This window comes from Symphodus melops (genome assembly GCF_947650265.1).
Source record: "Symphodus melops genome assembly, chromosome: 22".
Lineage (NCBI taxonomy): Eukaryota > Metazoa > Chordata > Actinopteri > Labriformes > Labridae > Symphodus > Symphodus melops.
In genome coordinates this window covers 3992317-4011886 of record NC_136712.1, presented here as the reverse complement: position 1 = coordinate 4011886, position 19570 = coordinate 3992317, and the positions used below count along the sequence as shown (strand labels likewise).

Sequence of the window (19570 nt, the reverse complement as noted above, 5' to 3'; positions counted from 1 at the left end):
GAGAGAACTCGTTATTGTGCATCTTCTCCCTGCTTTACTACCGTGATGTAAACGAGCGCAGTGTTGGGATAGCATCTCATAAGAACAGCACAGTTGAGTATCATTTCGATCTAGAAAAATAAATATAAGAATATATAGGCTGTGCCAGTTTAATGTGGCATGTAGACCAGAGTGACGTGGAACCACATTTGGCACATGCATGTGGATGTTAACCCGCAGTGAGGACCGAATGAATCAAAGGATACTCGTATCTCGTATCTTCTGTGATGAAGTTGGAGAGAGCTGGGAAAAACTTGCCTTGTGAAACAACGCTCCTCGATTTAGCCTCCAGGGGCAAAGCAATATTAAAAAGCATGTATAATTCATGCGCCAACCATACGTGTGTTATGATAATATTTAGGTTCAATGTTTACACGCCACAGAGGAGCGATTGCTAACCATTTATATACAAAGAAAGTCTCTAAGTAAGAATTGTTGATGTGAATGATTAAATAGAAAGAGACAATAATCCCGTCTTCACAGAACCGCAATGGAGGAAGTCTTTTTCGATCAGCCTGCACAGCTAATAACCCAAGTGATCACCTTTTCCTCTGTCTTATAATTGATTGATTAAACTGTTCTCTGCTTTATTCCCTCTCTACTGACTCCATCAACCAACTTAGTATTAAAAGTGGGCAAAGGATGTGTTTCAGAGTCTCTTTTTTTCTACCCAGCAGGGATCAAATCAGTTGTAATGACTTGGAGAAGAGTGATTGAGAGCGTTTTGCTCCCGTTCTTTTTCAGTGCTCGGGAGTGGTGGAGCATCTTGTGTTTATTTGCTGGAGTCACTGAAGGTCCATTGATTTGTGGCCCAGTATTGGCTTTCATCCTCCATTCCTCTCACCAGGAACCCACACCTGGGTCTGGATCAATGGGGCAAATTGAGGGTTTGATAGGACTAATTCTCACTGGCTCATGAGCCATATCAGCTTCTGGATGTTTCTGATGTTTCAGATAAAGTAACCTTCCTTTGTTTGTGGTTTGAACCATTCAGTTCTCTTGTTCCCACAGAAGCTCAAAGGGGAACTGTAATTCAGTCCCAGTTAAGTCTCGGCTTCCACTTTGATACGTGTAAAGAACTGTCCCATTTTTCTAATTGTCTCATGAGGACTGTATTTAGTTATTTTCCTTTTTGTTGTACTGGTGGTTTTCATGGTTTTGTCTTTGTCAAGTTAGATCTTAACTCAGCCGTTGATGATAATTTAATTTAAATTAAAATGTTGAAACACCCAGCTGGTGAATCAGTCATTAACCAATCAAGAAAACACCAAACATCATCCAGTTCCAGCTACTTAAATTTGAGAATTTACTTGATTTGAGTGAACAAAAAAAAAAACAATTTGCAACAAAACTTTACCAACTCCAGGTGTTTTTCAGAAACGTATATATTTATACTTCACCGTTTAGCCTGTTCACACGGGATTATTATTACCTGGGGATCTCAGGTAATTGAGCCCATCCCCAGACTTTTATCCCCTGTATTTTCTTTATTTATCTGCATGATTGATATAGTAGCTGCAAGCAAACAAGCCAACAAAGTGCCCCTTGCGTTTTGCAGGGAACTCTGCCTTACTGTGGGTCCGTTATCCAGGCTTTTGATTTTTAACCTGTTAAAGGATAATGTATTAATCATCCAAACCGCAGGCTGCTGAGCCTGCCATCCATCCATCACTTGTTGATATCTGATCTATTCTTGTAATGGATTTCAGCTGTTTATATTCTTTAGTCTCCATATTGTGTAGCCAACTCAATTTGAAACAAAACGATTTTTAATCATTTTAGTGTCCGAGAAGCCTCCAGCTGGAACTGGAAAAAATGAAAAAGCTGCAGAGACCTTATTAAAAAAATTACCACCACTAATGGCTGAAATGCAAATTGGGACAGTAGAACTATTATCAGAGGGTATCTGTGTTTGCTCAAATATAATGGGTAATTTTCCTGGGAAGTTTTACCTCACAAATTGCAGACATGGTTGATTCAGCCAGGATTAAAAGCACAGCTGTCGTACGCAATTATTACAAATTATCAATGGTCTCCAGGTAATACAGAGCTACCCATTGGGAATAGGGCTTTTTTTTTTTTTTTTTTAATGACTCATTTTAATGAGGTTCATTTAATGAAATATTCAGGAAAATCCAGTGTCCAACATTTATTTTCCAGCTTCGAATCTGAATCAGTTTCTCTTTCGTTGTGGTCGTTGGATTTTTAGCTAAAGCAGAACATCAACGTAAGGGGGAGTCGTGCTCAGAATGGTCCACTGCTTTGCTCAATTTTTAGTCTTAGTGTTTTTCGGTTAGGTTTCCAGTGTCCTTGCTTCATTATGCATTTTTTTAAAAGATGAACTTTCAGGCTTTTTTGCCTTTATTAGCGAGGTAGTACAGTGGACAGAGACGGAAATCAGAGCGAGAGAGTGGGGATTGACAAGCAGGAAAGCCACAGGACCGTAGCATCCATGCATTGGGACAAACGCACTACCCGCTGAGCCCCCATTGCTTCGTTATTATCCACCCTTCTTCTTCCTGTCAACAAATTGTCGAACTGTTGATATGACTGAATTTGTGTGTCGAAGAAGGAGAACGAACGTGTTCGAATGAGAGGAAGTGGACGTCCTGTAACTCTGTCACCCCCAGTGTTTCTTATCAAAGCCTTAACACACGCCTGCAAATGAAAGTCAAAGCTGCCGAGCCATCCATTATAGGTGTTGCCATGCTCTGAAAATAGAGGCTACATGGTTGGGAGAGACATTAAATGTATTGACCTCTCAAGAGGAGGTGGAACCCGTCTTCTCGGACAAATCTCTGGCTGGAGGCAAAAACGGTGAATTCAGCGTAATCTCCAGACTTCTTTCTTTCTTTAACCAACTGTCTAGAGTATTCAAAGTCATCAAACCCGTCTCCCCTAATGCCTGCACAGCGCCACAAACCCCTCTCTCTACTTGTGACTAACTGAGGAAAAGGCTTTCTTATCTTTTGAAAGGCCTCGGTGCCTTTTCTCTTGGAAAACGATCCTTATCAAGGAGCTTTCATTGGGTTTTCTCTCTGAAACTCTTAGAAGAAGTCATTGTATGCACTTCTGACAGTTGGGATTCAATGATTTCTTCTTCCCTTTTTTTTTTGGGGTTATGGAGATGAATAGTTTGGAATCCTTTTTAAAAGAGTCGACAAAAAAGAAACTGGTTGATGAAGTGGGACGTATCTAATCAAAACAGGGACTTTCTGTGCACTGGCACAGCTGGAAGATATGAAGAATTCAGATGTTTTCTGCTGGCAGGCCCTACCATGAAGCTCATTAGAAGTTTTTTTTCAGAAGTGCTAGGACACATCCTACATACCATTTACTTTCAATACGTTGCAACGACTTGATGTAAGGTTTGGATTCCTGAGAAACAGACTGAGAGTTAACGTCTGTGAGGTTTAAACCGAGAGGAGTATACGTTTTTGAACACAATGGGGCGTCGGGCTCAAAGCCAGCTCATAATTAATTAAAAATGACAAATGGGTTTTATTTCCCTGCCAGGCTCAACCTTTTCCGCAGGAATTTGAGCACAGAGGAGCATTTTTTTCGGTGTTAGCCAGGTAATTGCTTCAGTCTCATGCTGTCTCTCCTTTCTGGAGAGCGCTGACTGCGAGAGGATTTCTATCGCACACAAAAAGAGAGAGGAAGGAGAAAGCAGGGAAGTCGGAGACGGCGGGTTCGCTGGTGTAATTTCATCAAGGTGCAGGAGGCTGGTGGACGGTGACAGTAACGGCTTTTCTGGTGATCCAGAAGCAGCCGGAGGTTCAAATAATAGAGTCTGAAGTTCTTGTTTTGATCCTGTGAAACCTTCGAATGTTAGCAGCTCTCTGTTAGCGATGAAAAAAAAACAAAGAAGGAGTTGGACGATGACAGTGTCACCACCTCTTTAATGCTTGCACTTTTCTTACTGTCCTGTGGAAGCAGTGGCGATGCCACTGACATTATGTCTCCCAGAGTCCATTGGGTTTGGGAATGATCGCTTGCCATATATACACAAGGCATAGTAAGAGGATTTTCAGCGAATCAAATCAAACTTTTATCAGACTTTTATCTGCCAGTGACGAGGGTTGGCAGAGACTGACAGCAAATACGGTCATGACTGACAGCGTGGTGGCAGTGCACACAATCAGAATCACACTGGACTCCAGCACAGGGAAAAGAGATGGAAATTCCCCAGGCTATTCTTCTGTCTCATGGACTTTTTTTTTTTTTTCTTCTGATCCAAACAGCTGTCTGAATGTGTCGAAATACATTATGCACATTTTTATTCTCCAACCTTTGTAAATGATGTGTTTTAAAATGGAAGGATAATTCACTCCACATTGAGTAGAAGTCGAAAAAAAGAAAATTGGGAAATTGGACTTGCAGCATTACTATGGCAGAGTATTCAGTGTTCTTTAAAAAAAAAAAATGTCTTTGTGTCTCTCTCAGAATGAACGGTCAGAAGCAGTGGACACGGGTGGCCGTGATGGCGCTCCTCCTGCTCACGGTGATGGCAGCTGAAGGAGGAAAAGGAGAGAAACAAGGTGAGGCTGAAAAACATCGAGGGGATTCTTTAAAAAACGTTTGAATTTTGACCAAATCTGCAGGATTAGTCACGCGACACATCCTGTGTTTGTCTGTAATAAAAAACTCAATCTAGATGTTGAGATAAAAATGACGCGTTGCTGACTTTTCAAGAGTTATTTTGATCAAGACAAGAAATTTACAAATTCTTTGTATATTTAAATGTACTTGGCAATAATAACCGATTCTGATTCTGGGGTTATGACCCTTAATGTGATAGGATACCGAGGCGAGACAGGGTGGGGGGGTGACGTGCAGGAAATGAGCCACAGGTTGGACTCGAAACCCGAGCTTCTACTTCGAGGACAGTAGCCTCCGTACACGGTTTGTGCTAGCTTAACGCTAGACCACTGGGTTCCCTCGCTTACTTGAAAAGACGGAGAAGCATTGTCAGTTAATTCACCTATAAAGTAAAGGAAAAGTAAGCAACCAGGGGTTCTATGGTGCACTGAGCGAGATGTCCTGCTTAACAGCTTATTTAATTGGACACAACTGAAAACAAAACAAAAAAAGAAAATGAAATGGGGGAGGGGGAGGGATAGCCACTGGGTTTAAAATAATTTGTCTCGTATGAGAACTTAGCAGAACAAATAGCAGTATCTTGCAAGAGAGGCAAAATAAGTCGGATAAATCCCACTTGGGTGAAGTGAACAACATTTAGCCTAATTTAAATTCAAGCAACAAAAAGGTTCATTTGCATTGGAAATTAGCACAAGCACCTAAACCAATTACATCTGCCTTGGAATAATTTTTTAAAAAAGCCCAAGAGGGTACAACACTTTTATAAACACTCCGTGTTGCAATTTCCACGTCTTGTTTTCATAAAGAACGAGGACAGCACATATTTAGTTCATCCAGAGCTGAAGATGTGAGAGTCTTCAGTCGAGTCAGATTCACAACTTCTGATGAGACGCTCGAAACTTCCCTGCTTTGAACCTTAAACTCTACTTCTGCAATACATGACATGGAGCCCAAGATGTCGACTGTAGTCTGTATGTAAGAAGTAGACACAGCCACTATGTCACCATTGGTTGTGGGGCCTTTTATTTGAAGCCAGAACTGTGGCTTCTCTGTGGTTTTCGTTCAGTCCCGGTTGGAGGACAGGCTGGATCGAGAGAAATTCAAACAGGAAACTAAAAGATTCCACTTAAAAGATTTGAGGAATCTTTTAAATCTAACCAGCTCTCCTCAAGTTTTTCCTTCACATAACAGACTATTAGCCGCTACTTTTGTTCACGTTTTGAACACTGCGGCTTTTACAAGGATGCGGCTCATTGATGGATTTTTCTTTATGGGGGGATAACGAGCTTCTGCCGCAAAAAAAACATTTGACCTCATCACATCGGATCTTAATATCAGTCATTTGTCACCCTCATCATGGAAAACACACGGAGAAATGCATATGATGCAGCTTTCAAGTTAAAGACGATCGACCCGGCTGTCAAAGAAGGAAATAGAGCTGCTTGCACGTAAAGTTGACGCTGACAGCGACAACGAAAAAGAGACGGAGGAAGTGAGTAATGAAGTCATTCTGAGGCAGTGAATGGATGGACTTTTTGTTGTGAAATGTGTGACTCTATTACGGTAATCTTTTCCATCAGCCGTGTTACAGACACCGTCGGCTAGGCTTCGTATTTGCGGATGTTACCGGTAGCCTACGTATTTAAATAAGAGTTAAAACAATGTTTTTGTGTCACGTCTTTCTGTGTAAATAGCTCCTGTTACAACGTGGACACCTGCGGCTTATAAACAAGTGCGGCTTATATAGTACAAATACATTTATTTACTTTTTTTTAGCCGGTGCGGCTCATATCCAGGTGCTCTCAAAAGTCCGGAATTTACGGTACTACTATTTTCTATAAATGTGTGATAATGACATAATGAGGCCGAAATGCTGTTGCTGAAATGCTGAAAAAAGTGGCACTTGGTGGCGGACAGTGGCGATGGTGGTGGTTGCACATGTGGTCATGACAGTGTATATATATACTGGTATATTGGTCTCACTGGTTTAGAGGACATCGGCCACTTTTAAGATAATAATGTATGGATTCAATGTTTCCCAAACAACATCTATGATTCACTTCATCTGTGGCGGTGATGTTGGGTAATCCAGCACTGTTGCATGTTTGTTCATCCAGGAAAGAAGGAGCGCAAGTCGGACTGTGGGGAGTGGCAGTGGAGCGTGTGCGTAGCGAATGAAGGCGACTGTGGACTCGGCACCAGGGAGGGAACACGCACCGGCACCGACTGCAAGCAGACCATCAAGACCCAACGCTGCAAGATCCCCTGCAACTGGAAGAAGAAGTTTGGAGGTGAGGGAGGAGATCACGACGCTCACGTGGATTTCTTCTAGCACAGCGGCGGCGTCTTCTTCCCAAGTCGTCGTTACGTAATCTAAGACCAGTGAAGTAGTCGGATGACTCTGTTTCTCCTGTACGACCCCATTACTCTCACTCCACATCTTTGCATGATGCATGCTAGCCTGTCATTCACACAAACAATAGCCCCAACTTCACAATAGGGATGAGTAAGCCGGCTAATTAGAGGTACAAGAGAAACGTCTGTTGAGGAGGTGATACATTGCGGTGGAAAAACACAGGAATAATCATCTTTCTTTGTCATCTGCTTTTTGGGCTGGAGCCTTCACAGCTGAAATGTCTCGCAGTGACAAGCCTCGGGGACTTTTGTTCCCCCCAGTAAGGCCTGTCAGGCGGGGGCCTGCTGCTCTGCAATGAGCCTGTCAGGAGTGATGAACACACTGCAGGAAATAATGGTCCAGCTAACTGGCTGTATAGATTAGAGCAGCAAAAAGTTTGCCAAGAAGTTGCATGGCCCCTGGCATTTAAATTGTGGAAAGTTTCTGGCCTTTCTTGAGAAATGAAAGACTGCCTTTTTTTTTTTTGTGGGGGGGGGGGGGGGGGGGGGGTTTGGGTTTGGTTATTTGTGCAGTTAAAAAAAGATATGATACACTACACTCCACACACAGACCCTGCACCATGGCATGACCATCTAATCTTCTGTTTTTAAATCATTAATGTGAGCACAGTTTTGAGTACAGCCACGTTGGATATTGCATTGAAGAACAATATGATTTGGCTTTAGGTACTACAACAAGCACCTTGTAAAAGCGATTACATTTAAATTATGGGTCGTTCCGCAGCATGAAATATTTCATGGCATCCCTTTTGGCTAAACTGTTCCATCTGATAAAACACTAAACTCCTCAAGAAGTAGGTTAATTGGGTTTCTAAAAGTTTGCAGCACTTTTTTTTTTTTTTTTTTTTTTGCATTGGACAAAATACTGAAATTTCACTGATTTATTTGGATCACAAAGCTTTATCAAGACATGGATTTTCTTGCACAGAGCCTTCATCTGTGTTTGAAGTGGAAAGGTTCCACATAGTCCTACACATGAGGGCAGAGCTGATGCACAGTGGGGAGTTGGACTCGTCTATTAAACAGCAAATCACTTCTTTTTTTTCTTTTTTTTTTTTTGAATCACTATTCTCAAGTATGTGGTAAAAATCTGATTTCCACTCAATTACATAAAATATGAAGCTCCGTACAAACACTGTTTCACACCATCATTCTCACCAAAGTAGTTACACTTCTGATGGATTTCAGTAGAACTCATAACAGAAGCCAAACAGAGCCCAAACTTAAAGAAACCAAATATTTTCACGTAAATATGGATGACCTTGCGTTCTAGGAATAAAGTGTATAATCTCAATCTAATTCCCACTTGTGGGGGTTTTTTTTTTGGGTTTTTTTCCAGATTTGATTACTTTTTTTAATTTAGACGATAAAGTGTCTTTGTATTTACGTTCCTTCAAAAGCAAGGCGAGATACAGTATCAACAGATCAGATCTCTTCCACTCCTGACTTGTAATAATCGGACTCTGTCTGGGTTCAAGGTCACTCATAAATGTGTGTTCACACTTGTCCAACATTTTTTTTTTTTTTTTTTTTTTTGCCCACTTGCTCGTGACACCTTTAAGCGACCGTGGGCTACCTGCCAAATCCCAGGGAGCCTGCGAGGGAATCTCTCTCTCTCTCTTTCTCTCTCGGAGACAAATTATGGAGGCACAGGGCTTTAAAGTTGGATTCTCAGGAAGTCCCTGTAGAATTCTTGCAACAATAGCACTGTCACTCCTTCTCTCCTCACCCCGTCCTCTCCCCTCTCCCCTCGTCTGATGAGCACCCTGGGATCTCAGAGGCGCTGACAAGAGGTCCGACGCTTTCATGTGAGAGGAAGCTGAGGAATGAGTGTCACTGCCTCCAGGGAGCCCGGCTGGAGCAGCAACCAAATAATGGAGGGGAGATATGAGACATACAGTACACATCCACACACACAGACTCCAAACACATTTCTCTTAATATACACCAAGGCACTGCTGCAATTTTCTGAAGCAACCTTGCATCCTCTCGGGGTTAGTGTACGTTGGGTTTAATTTAATATCAAATAAAAGCACATACGTGGAATTTATTTGAGGCGCTTCCCAAAGTATCTTCTGCTGCTGAGATTGTTTGAGTCCATTATTTCCAGGCTGCTTCGGATTGCAATCATCTGCTTGCAGGGTTTCATCATTCGGAACATATAAGATCAAAACTGAAGAGCCATCGGTTCTGGTTAGCACAGAGCTCGAAGCCTCTTTTAATGAAAGCGTCTTCTAAATGGGACTTGTCAGGTCTTCCTCTTTAGATAATGGACATCTTCTGTAGATGGGAAGGAGTTATTTAGAACAGCTCATCAAACATCCATTCAAAGTGTGGGACGCACAACTCGCAGGCTCCAGAAGCTTCTTTCATTGACTGATTGCGGCCGACAAACGCAGAAGACGCAAAACGTTACTCCACGTTTTTTTTTGTTGTTGTTTTTTTTGTTTGTTTTTTTCCCATCATCGCTCCCACGCTCTTGTTTTCTCAGAGCCAAAACAAGAGCGTCTAATTAATCGACGTCTTCTCTCTTTTTGTGCGCTACAGGAGAATGCAAGTACGACTTCCAGGCGTGGGGGGAGTGCGATCTGGCAACGGGCAAGAAGAACAGGACAGGCGTGCTGAAGCGAGCGCTCATGGACGCGACCTGCGCCTCCACCGTCACGGCCACCAAGCCCTGCGGGAAAGTCCCCAAGACCAAGCTGCAAGGTACGCTGAGAGGGATGAATATTCAGCAGAGGATGTGTAGCTCACCAGGGGACGAGTCTGTCAGGCTCGGGCAGGTACACGAGTCTTCTTGACGGATTGATATGGCACGGGGTGAAGATTTTATGCTCAGTTTAAGGAGCTAAACAAACATCAGGGTGCTTCAAAAAGAGGCGACAAGCCAACATGGCTTTATTCCACTGATCGCTAAACCGTTTGAAGAAGGGAGCTTTTCCATTGAAATGAATGAATTTCTCATCAGACAAACGGGTGAGTTCTTTCTTTATTCGAACGATTAGAAAAGAGATGGAAAAATCAACAAATGGAAAGAAATAACAGAAATCTCAATTTCAATATAATACACAGTTGACTCATTTAAAAAGGAATAGGACGAAACCTCGGCTCGTCATTCTTCAACAATGGAATAACAAATGGAAAATCCAATAAAATAAACTAAATGGACAACGCAAAAAAAAAAAAAAAAAGTCCTCCGATCTATTAAGTCGTTAAGTTTCCTTTGTTGCCAAACCAAACTATAAGCCCTGGGTACCCACAATTGTGAACAAGAATACTACATACAGTACCTCCTTTTTGGACTGTGGTGATGGTTGGAGAAACATCACATGGATCTAAAGAGAGCGCAGAATCAAAAAGAATCATTGCTTTGCTTTCTCCTACCGTCAAATCGTTGTGAACAGTTTTCAGGAAATGCTCGATTAGCTGACACGTTGAATGAATCCCAGCTTGAAGGGATGTTTACCACATGGGTGTCTCTATCTCTTCTGCTGAACTCTGTGTATTCAGTGCGACACGCTGGAATATTTTATGCTCTTTGAGATATTCGGTGTGAAAAACTCACAGGTCCAAAAAAACAATAAAAAAAACCCCCTGAAATAAAAACAAACCAGCTTCAGAAGTTTTTTTTTTTTTAATTTTTAAAGAGGGATATTTCTTCATCCTCTCTGTGATGAGAACTGCGCGAGTTCAACACATATTTATCTGCTTGTACTTTTTTTGAGTCTGATTGCAGCTTTGCTGAATCCAACAAAGCCTTGCAAATGATTTTAATCTCCTGCAACAGCAGCTGTAATTCATATTCAGATTCAATCGCCCATCAGCGTGATGGAAACACCACCTACTTAAGTGCTGAGTCGAAGCACTGATTGACAGCGTTAAGGCTGGGGTGAAGGGGTTAACTCACCTTTTTAACTGTAATTACATGATTTTAGCTCCTCCCCCCCCCCCCCCCCCCCCCACCCCCACCCCCGGTCATGTCAAAGAGACTGAAGTCATGGAAGTGTTCTCACTGCTTCCAACGCTCGATGGGAAACAGCCAGTTATTGGAAAACCCACTTCACACAAGATTTGTGCAAATTACGGAATATGAAACGTGGATGCGTGAAGAATGACAATTCAATCTTCTGTGAAACTGTTGATAAGAAACCCACTCGATTCATTCCAATTAAGCTGATGCCCTTTGTTAACATGGTAAACAAGTATGTAAGTGACCCGCTGTGAACGTCCCATTGTCCAAACAGGATTAATATGCGTGCAGAATTGCTGCCAATGGCCATAAACTGCGCCCTTATCCCGCTCTGCAGCTGACACATGTGCACACAAGGTTGGGCACTCGGCGGTTTGCTTAACCTTATTGTCACTTCATCAAACAGCCTGAGTCAAACAGAGCTCCAGGAGTTGACGGCGATAAGACGCAATGGACACCCTCTGAGACACTTCAGTGGGACGTCAGGTGTTTCGCATCTGTCTGCTCCACTGTTTGTCTGGAAATGTAATGCCAAACTGTGTTTGACTTTCAAAGGCAGAATCTGTTTAATCTTTCACTCAGTAGCACATCTTTAATGCGCTGCGTCAGAAGGATTCTTCAGGGTACGTGCTGTACTTGCCATCTGTTATTCTCATTTGCTCATATATAATACCGGACGGATTATAGATGGGAACATGGATTTGATAAGTCCTGATTGGCACAGGGCCTCAATCCTCAACTTTTCCCACTAATGACTTTTTTTTCTTAAATGCCACTTAGGCGGTTTTCAAAGAGATACTGCAGCCTCTTTTTACCTCGCCAAAATCCACATTGTTTAAGTGGATTTAAAAAAATATATCTGTCTGTCTAAACCGAACTTCACTGTTCAGTAAAAAGTAAAAAGCTAACGTTACGCTACAAGTGAACTACACCGCGGTCCGTTGATGTTGATGTCACGACCGTTGTGCTTCATCGATGGAATCAGCGGCTTTGACAAGTTTGCAGAACCGAAGCTTACTGAGTTGTTTATCAACCCAACGTCGACGACAACCGCTGCTACGCTTGTGTTAACCACAGAGGTTACTCGGCGTCAAACCACAAACCCATCAAAAATCAACATTGACTTGAGGTGAGGCTGAAATACGACCTCACGTCTGGGTTTTAGGACTCCTTCCTGTGGCACTCTATAGGCCACCTACAGTATTTAAGAAAGAGCTGCTAAATGGCAGAACAATGTAAGAACATCTTTAAAGAGAGCCAAAGCCACGAGCTCGATTAGACTCCTGTAAGAAGATGCATGGATGCCTCAACATCACACTTCGATTATTCTGCTTTTCAAATGTGATTCATCACGTTTCATTATGCAAGAATATCGACGCAGATCGTGAAGTATTCATGCGAGGGACGCGCACGTATAAATTCATGTGCGCTCGCGCGAGAGAGAGAGAGCGCGTGTGCGTCTGTTTGCAGCACTGAATACCTGTGCAAATCAGTTCTAATGAAGGCCAGCATGTGTGGATGCAGAGTGACAGAGGTGGGAGCGCTGAGGGGCAACGGAGAGGCAGAGCGAGGATGACAGCGGCCGAACATGAAGGGAGGCAGCAGGAGGAGAAAACTCGCTCGCTGATTTGCAAAAGCGATTTCCCAGGTCTGCCAGTTGGATGATAAGCCCTGAGAAGAAGAAGGGGGTTACTGGGAGAAATGAAAGTACAATGAGGTGTGCACAGGAAGGGGGGAATTGTGTACGCTTTTCTCTGTGTGTGTCAGGGGATGGCATAGATACAGTCCACAGCAGTGGGATCACAGGGCTTATGGGGAAAAGAAAAGGTTTGGCTTCGGAGTGACTTAAAGGCTATCTAACCCACAGCTGCGAGCTGAGATCTGCACGGCCAAATCTGCAATTCTGAACACCTCCTTGGCTTTGGTCGATAGATGGGTTTCCCCTGAATGCAGCAGGTTGTTGCGCTGAATGTAGCATCTGTCATTTGCAGATTCCGGTGGAGACAATGCAAAGAGGCGTCTCGGGAGCGATCCAAGATTCAGAGTTAGTCGTCTTTGCCGTCTATCCCAGGTGAAACACAAGACCCCACGGAGCCAGAGAGAGAGAGAGAGAACAAAGAGTGACAGAAATGAAACAGTATGAATGCCTGTACAAACACTGTAGTCCCCGCCTTCTCTTTCAATAGAACGGGGAGCGAGGAGCGCGTGAGGGCTGGGATGCCAGAGCTGATTTTCAAGTTAAACAAAAAGGTTTTCTCCATCGGGAATTGCTTCCAACTAATTCAAAGAAGCCACATTTGTTTGGTTGAGGATCAGAACACCACCTGCCTGTCTAAGAATATAAAATGTGATGTCAATCATTTAGTTATTGTCCACAGCGCTGAATTAAGATGATGTTTGGAGGCTGGGCAGGCTCCAGGTTCTTCAAGCTTCATAGACATGCACCGGCTGCTTTCTGGAATCGGACAGCCGTGACTGGTGACGGACCAAAATGGATTCGGAGCCGATGTAAATCCAACCTTGAATCGCACTTTAATGCCTTCTCTTGTGGCTTCGCTTGAGACTTGGCTTTTAGTCCTTTTTAATACTTTCCTGTTAGTGTTAACACGTTTCACTTCCACTGGTTTGTGTTTTATTGGGTTTTCATTACGTTTGCTTTTAAAGAACTTTTTGTTCAATTTTTCAAACGTGCTATACGAACGACTTTGGACTGGATTGGATGTTAGACTCACACAAAGTATATCAGTCAATGCATACAGTATAGAATAGCTTCTCGCTATGTGAAGCTAATGAGGATCCAAAATAAACCAAACCAAAGTATATGCTCTCTCTCTCTCTCTCTGAGTTCCCCAGGAAGGAGGAGGAGCACAATATGTAAGAATGAAATCAATATTCATTGATTGAAAACACCGTAGTGTTCGTTGGTTCTGTTGGGGCACTGAATGGAAAAAACCTAAATGTTTGAGTTTGTGATTAAGAGAATTGGGCGTGCCATGAGACGCATCACTTTGCAGGTATAAAATAATTTAGATTCATTCAGGCTGATAATTACCAAATATGAACCGAGATCCAAAGTCTCTGTAGGCAGTGAGAAAGAAAAGCAGATCAGAAGTCACCGTCTGTACTCATTTCTGGGGAATGGATATATTTTTTGGAGTCTGGGACAATTCAGCTGAAGAGATGGGAGCAGTTTTACTTTCCATGAGAATGAGAGACGGTTATGTAAGCTGCTGCAGTCAGCCATAATGAACAGTCGATGTTTCATTTTGAGCAGAACATTTAAAAAGTTACAAGAACTGTTTGCTTTGGCTGCCGGTTCAAGTTCTCCTGCAGTCGTTTGGTAAGACCTTGAAAATATCAAACATCAGACTCTGCCAAAGCCCAACACCACACTTTTCTCCTCATATTTACAACCTGCAGACCACCGGTCACCAGGTCATGACAACCTCTGTTAAACAGGCCTAAAAAGCAAAGACAATCATTCATGACTGGATTGAGGCTTTCTATATATTTTCAATCACAATCGGCAAAGACACAAGAGATCCCACTCCACAAGGGGAGCCAAAATCAACACACAGAGAGTTTGTTGTATGTCACCTGTGAACAGAAAGCAAATACCAAAAAGGTCAGATATGGTGCTTCAGTGAAGTTCTGTATGTAGTCCCTGTTGTGGCTCAGATTTAAGCAAGCGAAAGCAGCGATGGCCTGATTAAAAGTCAGAGAGGAGAGCGAGCAGTGTCATGAAATGTGCAAATTTGGTGTTCGAGTACACATCTCAGATATGAAGCACAGCTAGAGAGAATCTTTGTCTCTATCTGTAGCCCCCCCGGGGGTGGGGGGGGGGAGTAGAATGTGCTGACAAAAACAACAGGGGGGGGGGGGAAGAGAGGGGGGGGGGGAAACAGACAATGAAAACAAGTGAACAAATGGGATGGAAGAGCAATTTCCCCATTTGCATGGGTGTGAACGCTTTGCACGTCAAAATGTAAATGCCCAGGGAAGTTTGCGATGGAGGTGACAGGAACAGACTTCCTCATAGGGCACACGCAGAATGTTAAAAAGGTTGAAGTGAATTTAATCTCATTGACTAAGCATGTGTGTCTCTGAGCTGCCTGCCTGAATGACATTAGAGGATTTGGTGAGTTTTAAAGGTGTCTTTTTTCATGAGAAAAATTGATTCAAGGTTTAGCTGACTTTACTTGAATACATGACGACTTCTATCTCTTTTAAGATGCTCCGTTTATTTTCAATATATGAAACTTTTAAATTAGATCTTTAACCGTTACTTTGCTAATCCCGTATATCCCAATAATAACTTAACTCCATTTTTACATTTTGTACATGAAGCAACTTTCACATGACAAATATCTAAACTAAATTCTGTTAAACCGCAAAAACAACTTTACAAGATTTCTAATTAGGTAATTAGGTATTGCTGCACACGCTCGGTTTCATGTTAAAGATTGAATAAGAGCAACAAAGACAGAAAGCTGAACAATGACATAGACGTGAAAGCCCAAATAGGAGCAGGAACACATAACAGCCCGGTTGATTGACAGTCCAACAAACAGTTAGCCAGCTGCTAGCTAGCCAAACCGCTGCTAGGTTGTTCCCTCTCTCGGTCCAGCAGAGCAGAGAGGCCGCAGAGCAGAGAAGGAAGCGATGGACTGTGGCTTCTGTCGTGGCTGCAAGGTACCAATACACTCTTGCGAGGAGATGATAAAGCGTGTGTTCATGAGAGCGTAGCGTATGACACGCCACCAAATCAATCCCCAAGCAGAGGCCTGGAGGAGAGACTGCATGCAGCGCCGCAGCTCGAAACCTGCACTCTGGCACCAAAATAAAACTAATTAAACCTCATAGTGTTGATTATGACAATCTGAAGCGGGGCATCTGTGCGCTTCACGGACACAATGGAGGTTTGTTTATTTTTCAAAAAGGCACCACGTCTGGCAGAGAAGTGTTCCGGGTAAACACTGTGAAATGTAACTCTGTTTGTGTTTTTCCTGCTTTTTTCAGATGCAAAGAAGCAAAAGAAGGAAGGCAAGAAGCGAGAGCGCTCCCAAATGGACTGATGAGGATGTTGGTGGATGGAAGAGAAAGGGCGGGAAAAAAAGACGTCCACTGCCCTATTTCAAACACGGTTCCTCTTTGTATATCCTGTAGGTTGGCAGTAAGAGTCTCTAGAGCTTTGACAAAACACGTGAAAATGTGACTTTTAGTATGTTTGACTTTTTCTCCTCTTTCTAGCACCTGATAAGAGAAACTTGTGTTGCAATAGAAGACATAATACAAATAATGGATTTGGAAAAACAAAAGTTTAATAGTGTTCTTGCCTAATGATTTTATTTCTAGCATCATTTTCTGAAGAGAAAATTGGATAGGATTTGTTCTACAGTTGCATAGCCTAATGCTAATTTGGAAAACTCTGCGGTCCATGCACTGACTTAATCAGCCAGTTTGCTGAAAGTGAAGCTTACTCAATTAATTTGTGGAACATAAAAAAAAAGAAAAAAGCATGTACTTGCAGTTTTTAAAGTAGCTCAATTAAATGGTAACACTCTCCCCCAATTATTCTGTGCTATCATATGTTGCTTTAACTCCCATTAAGAATACAAATATGCTAGTTCTGTGTGGAAAAAAACTACAAGTTTTCCCTCTGCTGCTCTGTTGTACCTCAATTTATACGCACTGTAAAAAATGAAGTCGTTGCTTTTGTAGTTCCCCCCTCCCCCTCAAGTTGGAGTTAACACCCCCTTTTGTTTCCCGTTACATTTCCAAAAATAAAAATGATTAAAAAAAAATACAAAAAATAAAAGTTGTCCTTTTACCTTTCTCACACATCTCCAAATATCCCAGAAACACATTTTGATATATTTTTATTTGAATGTCATTCTGAGAGCACATGGCACATCGTCACCACTCAATTCTGTTCATCTTACAGGGTCATATAGGTGGCCAGAGATTTTAACACTCAGCCATTCTCCAGAACAAATAATCAATCAAGAATGCATCAAAAAAAAAAAAAAAATCAATACCATTGTTACTGTACAGAAAGTATCATAGAGGGGGAGGGGAGTAAATCAGTGTTTTTTTAGGGAAAGGGAAACATTCAGATAGCTATTAAAAGACGTGTCTGTACATTTCAAATGTTCCACATCCCAGTTACATATTTATTATCATATATGTACAAAGCAAACAATAGACGGTTTAATTTTCCTATTGCAAGAGAAGCCACAAGTCACGGTGAAGTGAACACACGATGAACAACTACGTACAATGCAAATAAACAAACAAATACTTGTATGTACATTTAACACTTGCAGCAGGCTACGAATTTTTCCTTTTTTTTTTTTTTTTTTTTTTGTTGTAATTCCACATTTTAATCAGGACCTTCGGAGTTCACATCAGGTCAAACAACACTTTGGATGCTCCACAAAGAAAAATTAAATAAAATACTTTTTTTTTCCCCCCCTCAGGATGTTAAAATTGCAAAAGTTATAAAGTGTGTCCAGTAGGATATCGCATGACCAGCTTCTTTCCAGGGTGAGTGTGAAGTTTCATAACTTTACAGGTGAAATAAAAATGAAGCCCCCTTTTGCCTCCGGGCCCTTTGTGTCACATCGAAACCAGTCTCCGGCTTTTTTTTTTTTTTTTGTCCTCCACATTTTTTTCCGCCCTTTTTTTTTGCGGCTGTAAAAGTCACTTTTGAATTCTCCCTGGAACTCCGCTTGGAAAGTTCAACAGTTTTGATCCAGACGTTCATCTTTGCAATGCGCAAATTCATTTCTAATCACGCCCCTTGGAAATGCACATATTTATAACTTCTACTCTTATAAGCATCTTCTCCCCATAATCTGCAAACATTTATAGATTTCATATAATACTTCAATTCCAAACCAAATAAAAGAAACTGGCTGTACAAGAATTATACTCTAATTTGTAATACTACATTTGTACAATGATAAACAGATTTATAAAATGTGATAGAAAATGTACAATATAATGTATTTATTAAGTATTCCAGTCCCAAGCAAAGCAGTGTATTAGTGAGTCTTTGGAAGCCTGTCGCTATTGTTTAAAGAGGAAGGAGTGATGACAGAGAAATAGACGATCGCACCACCAACGTCTTCCCTGATGTGTGCTGAGATATTTTGTCCAGTCTTGATGTCTTCATGCTGAGGATGCCATTACGAAGGAAATAAACGCCGCACAGCAAGACACGCACACACATTCCAAAATGACAGCACTGATCTCAGTACAATCTCAGTACAATCTCAGACACACAAACAGGGAAGCGTTCCCCATATGGAAAAGGCAAACACACACACACAACTGATGCACACATATTGGATGGAAAAATGAGCCAAAATGGCTTGCTGTGCCAGAGGATAGTACTGAAATATGTCACTGTTGTGATTGTAGCGATGCAGTGTTTTCTTTTCTTTTTTTTTAAATAGGCATTGGGATGATTTTAAGATTGTTCAGTCCAAAGTTTGATTGCAGCTGCAATCAGTAAGTGGTTGTTAAAATAGAAATCATAGTAATGGGAGCTCAGAGCTGAGAAACATAAACTGTAAAGCCTCTGTGTTTTAAAACATGTACATGTATAAAGATACAAGCAGGAATAGATGTGATATAAAAGTGGAGAGTCTCATTGAGCTTTCACAACAATCAGAGCGAAAATAAATTCGGTTTGAACCCCCCCAAAAAGTGGATCAGATTTACTCCATACCCATGGTATCCACGCTTAATTCAAAAACTAATCACCTTTAAGACGCTAAGTATAATGGACATAAGACCCTTACTAAAATGGTTTTAAATCTATTGTCGATTTAGGTTTCCAGCGGCTTCTACAGAATACTTTTGAAGGCTTAACTACATGCAGCACAACTTTCATCCGAATCACACTGCAAACACAACAAGGATTTACAGATAAAAGAAGAGCAATTTGTTTATGTCACTCTGGATAAGGCACTTCAAAATTGCTCTGTACAATCTGGCGATATAGATTTCTTTCCGTAACACTTCTTACAGCGCAGTACAAGCTGCTGTCTCTTCACTCTGGCTGCAGACATTAGCCGTCAGTCCCATGAAAGAAGCCAGAGAAACCCTCAAATATCAGAGTCGTCTCTGAACAATGTTACATATCACGTGTACTCCATAAAAGGAGTATGAGCCCTTTGACATTAGCCGTATGAAAGTGGAGCCCAGTTAGCTCTGACGGCACGTAATGATCCGGTGACGAGAATGAAGACAATGTTCATGCTAGTTTTGTTAACATCAGAATATAGGTCCATGGCATGAGCACACATGCATATGAATGGAAGGTGGATTCCTGTGATTAGGTGCGATATAAAGTGTAGAAAGTAAAAGGCAAACGGTGAGGATTCGCGATGTGATTACAGCACGCAGCAGGGTTTTGTTTTTTTTCTTGGACACTCAAATTCCTGCAGTGAAACCTTTGGCTGACCTGCCAAGAACGTCTGTGACTTTTCCAAACATGGTCGACACACAGTGGGATTCACAAGCTTTGGATTTTGT

General features: G+C 41.9%; 1 protein-coding gene across 2 annotated transcripts in view; it reads left to right on the top strand.

The window, feature by feature from the left end:
- The window catches only part of ptn (pleiotrophin), a 58541-nt gene extending 39155 nt beyond the window's left edge, over nucleotides 1-19386 (top strand). For both annotated transcript variants that reach the window (XM_079335317.1, XM_079335316.1), the window contains 4 exons: nucleotides 4486-4580; nucleotides 6759-6932; nucleotides 9604-9765; nucleotides 16046-19386. In XM_079335317.1, coding sequence (XP_079191443.1) covers nucleotides 4487-4580; nucleotides 6759-6932; nucleotides 9604-9765; nucleotides 16046-16101 — 486 coding nt within the window. In that variant the 5' untranslated portion in view covers nucleotide 4486 and the 3' untranslated portion in view covers nucleotides 16102-19386. The remainder of the gene's footprint in view (nucleotides 1-4485; nucleotides 4581-6758; nucleotides 6933-9603; nucleotides 9766-16045) is intronic.
- The last annotated feature ends 184 nt before the right edge of the window (nucleotides 19387-19570 follow it).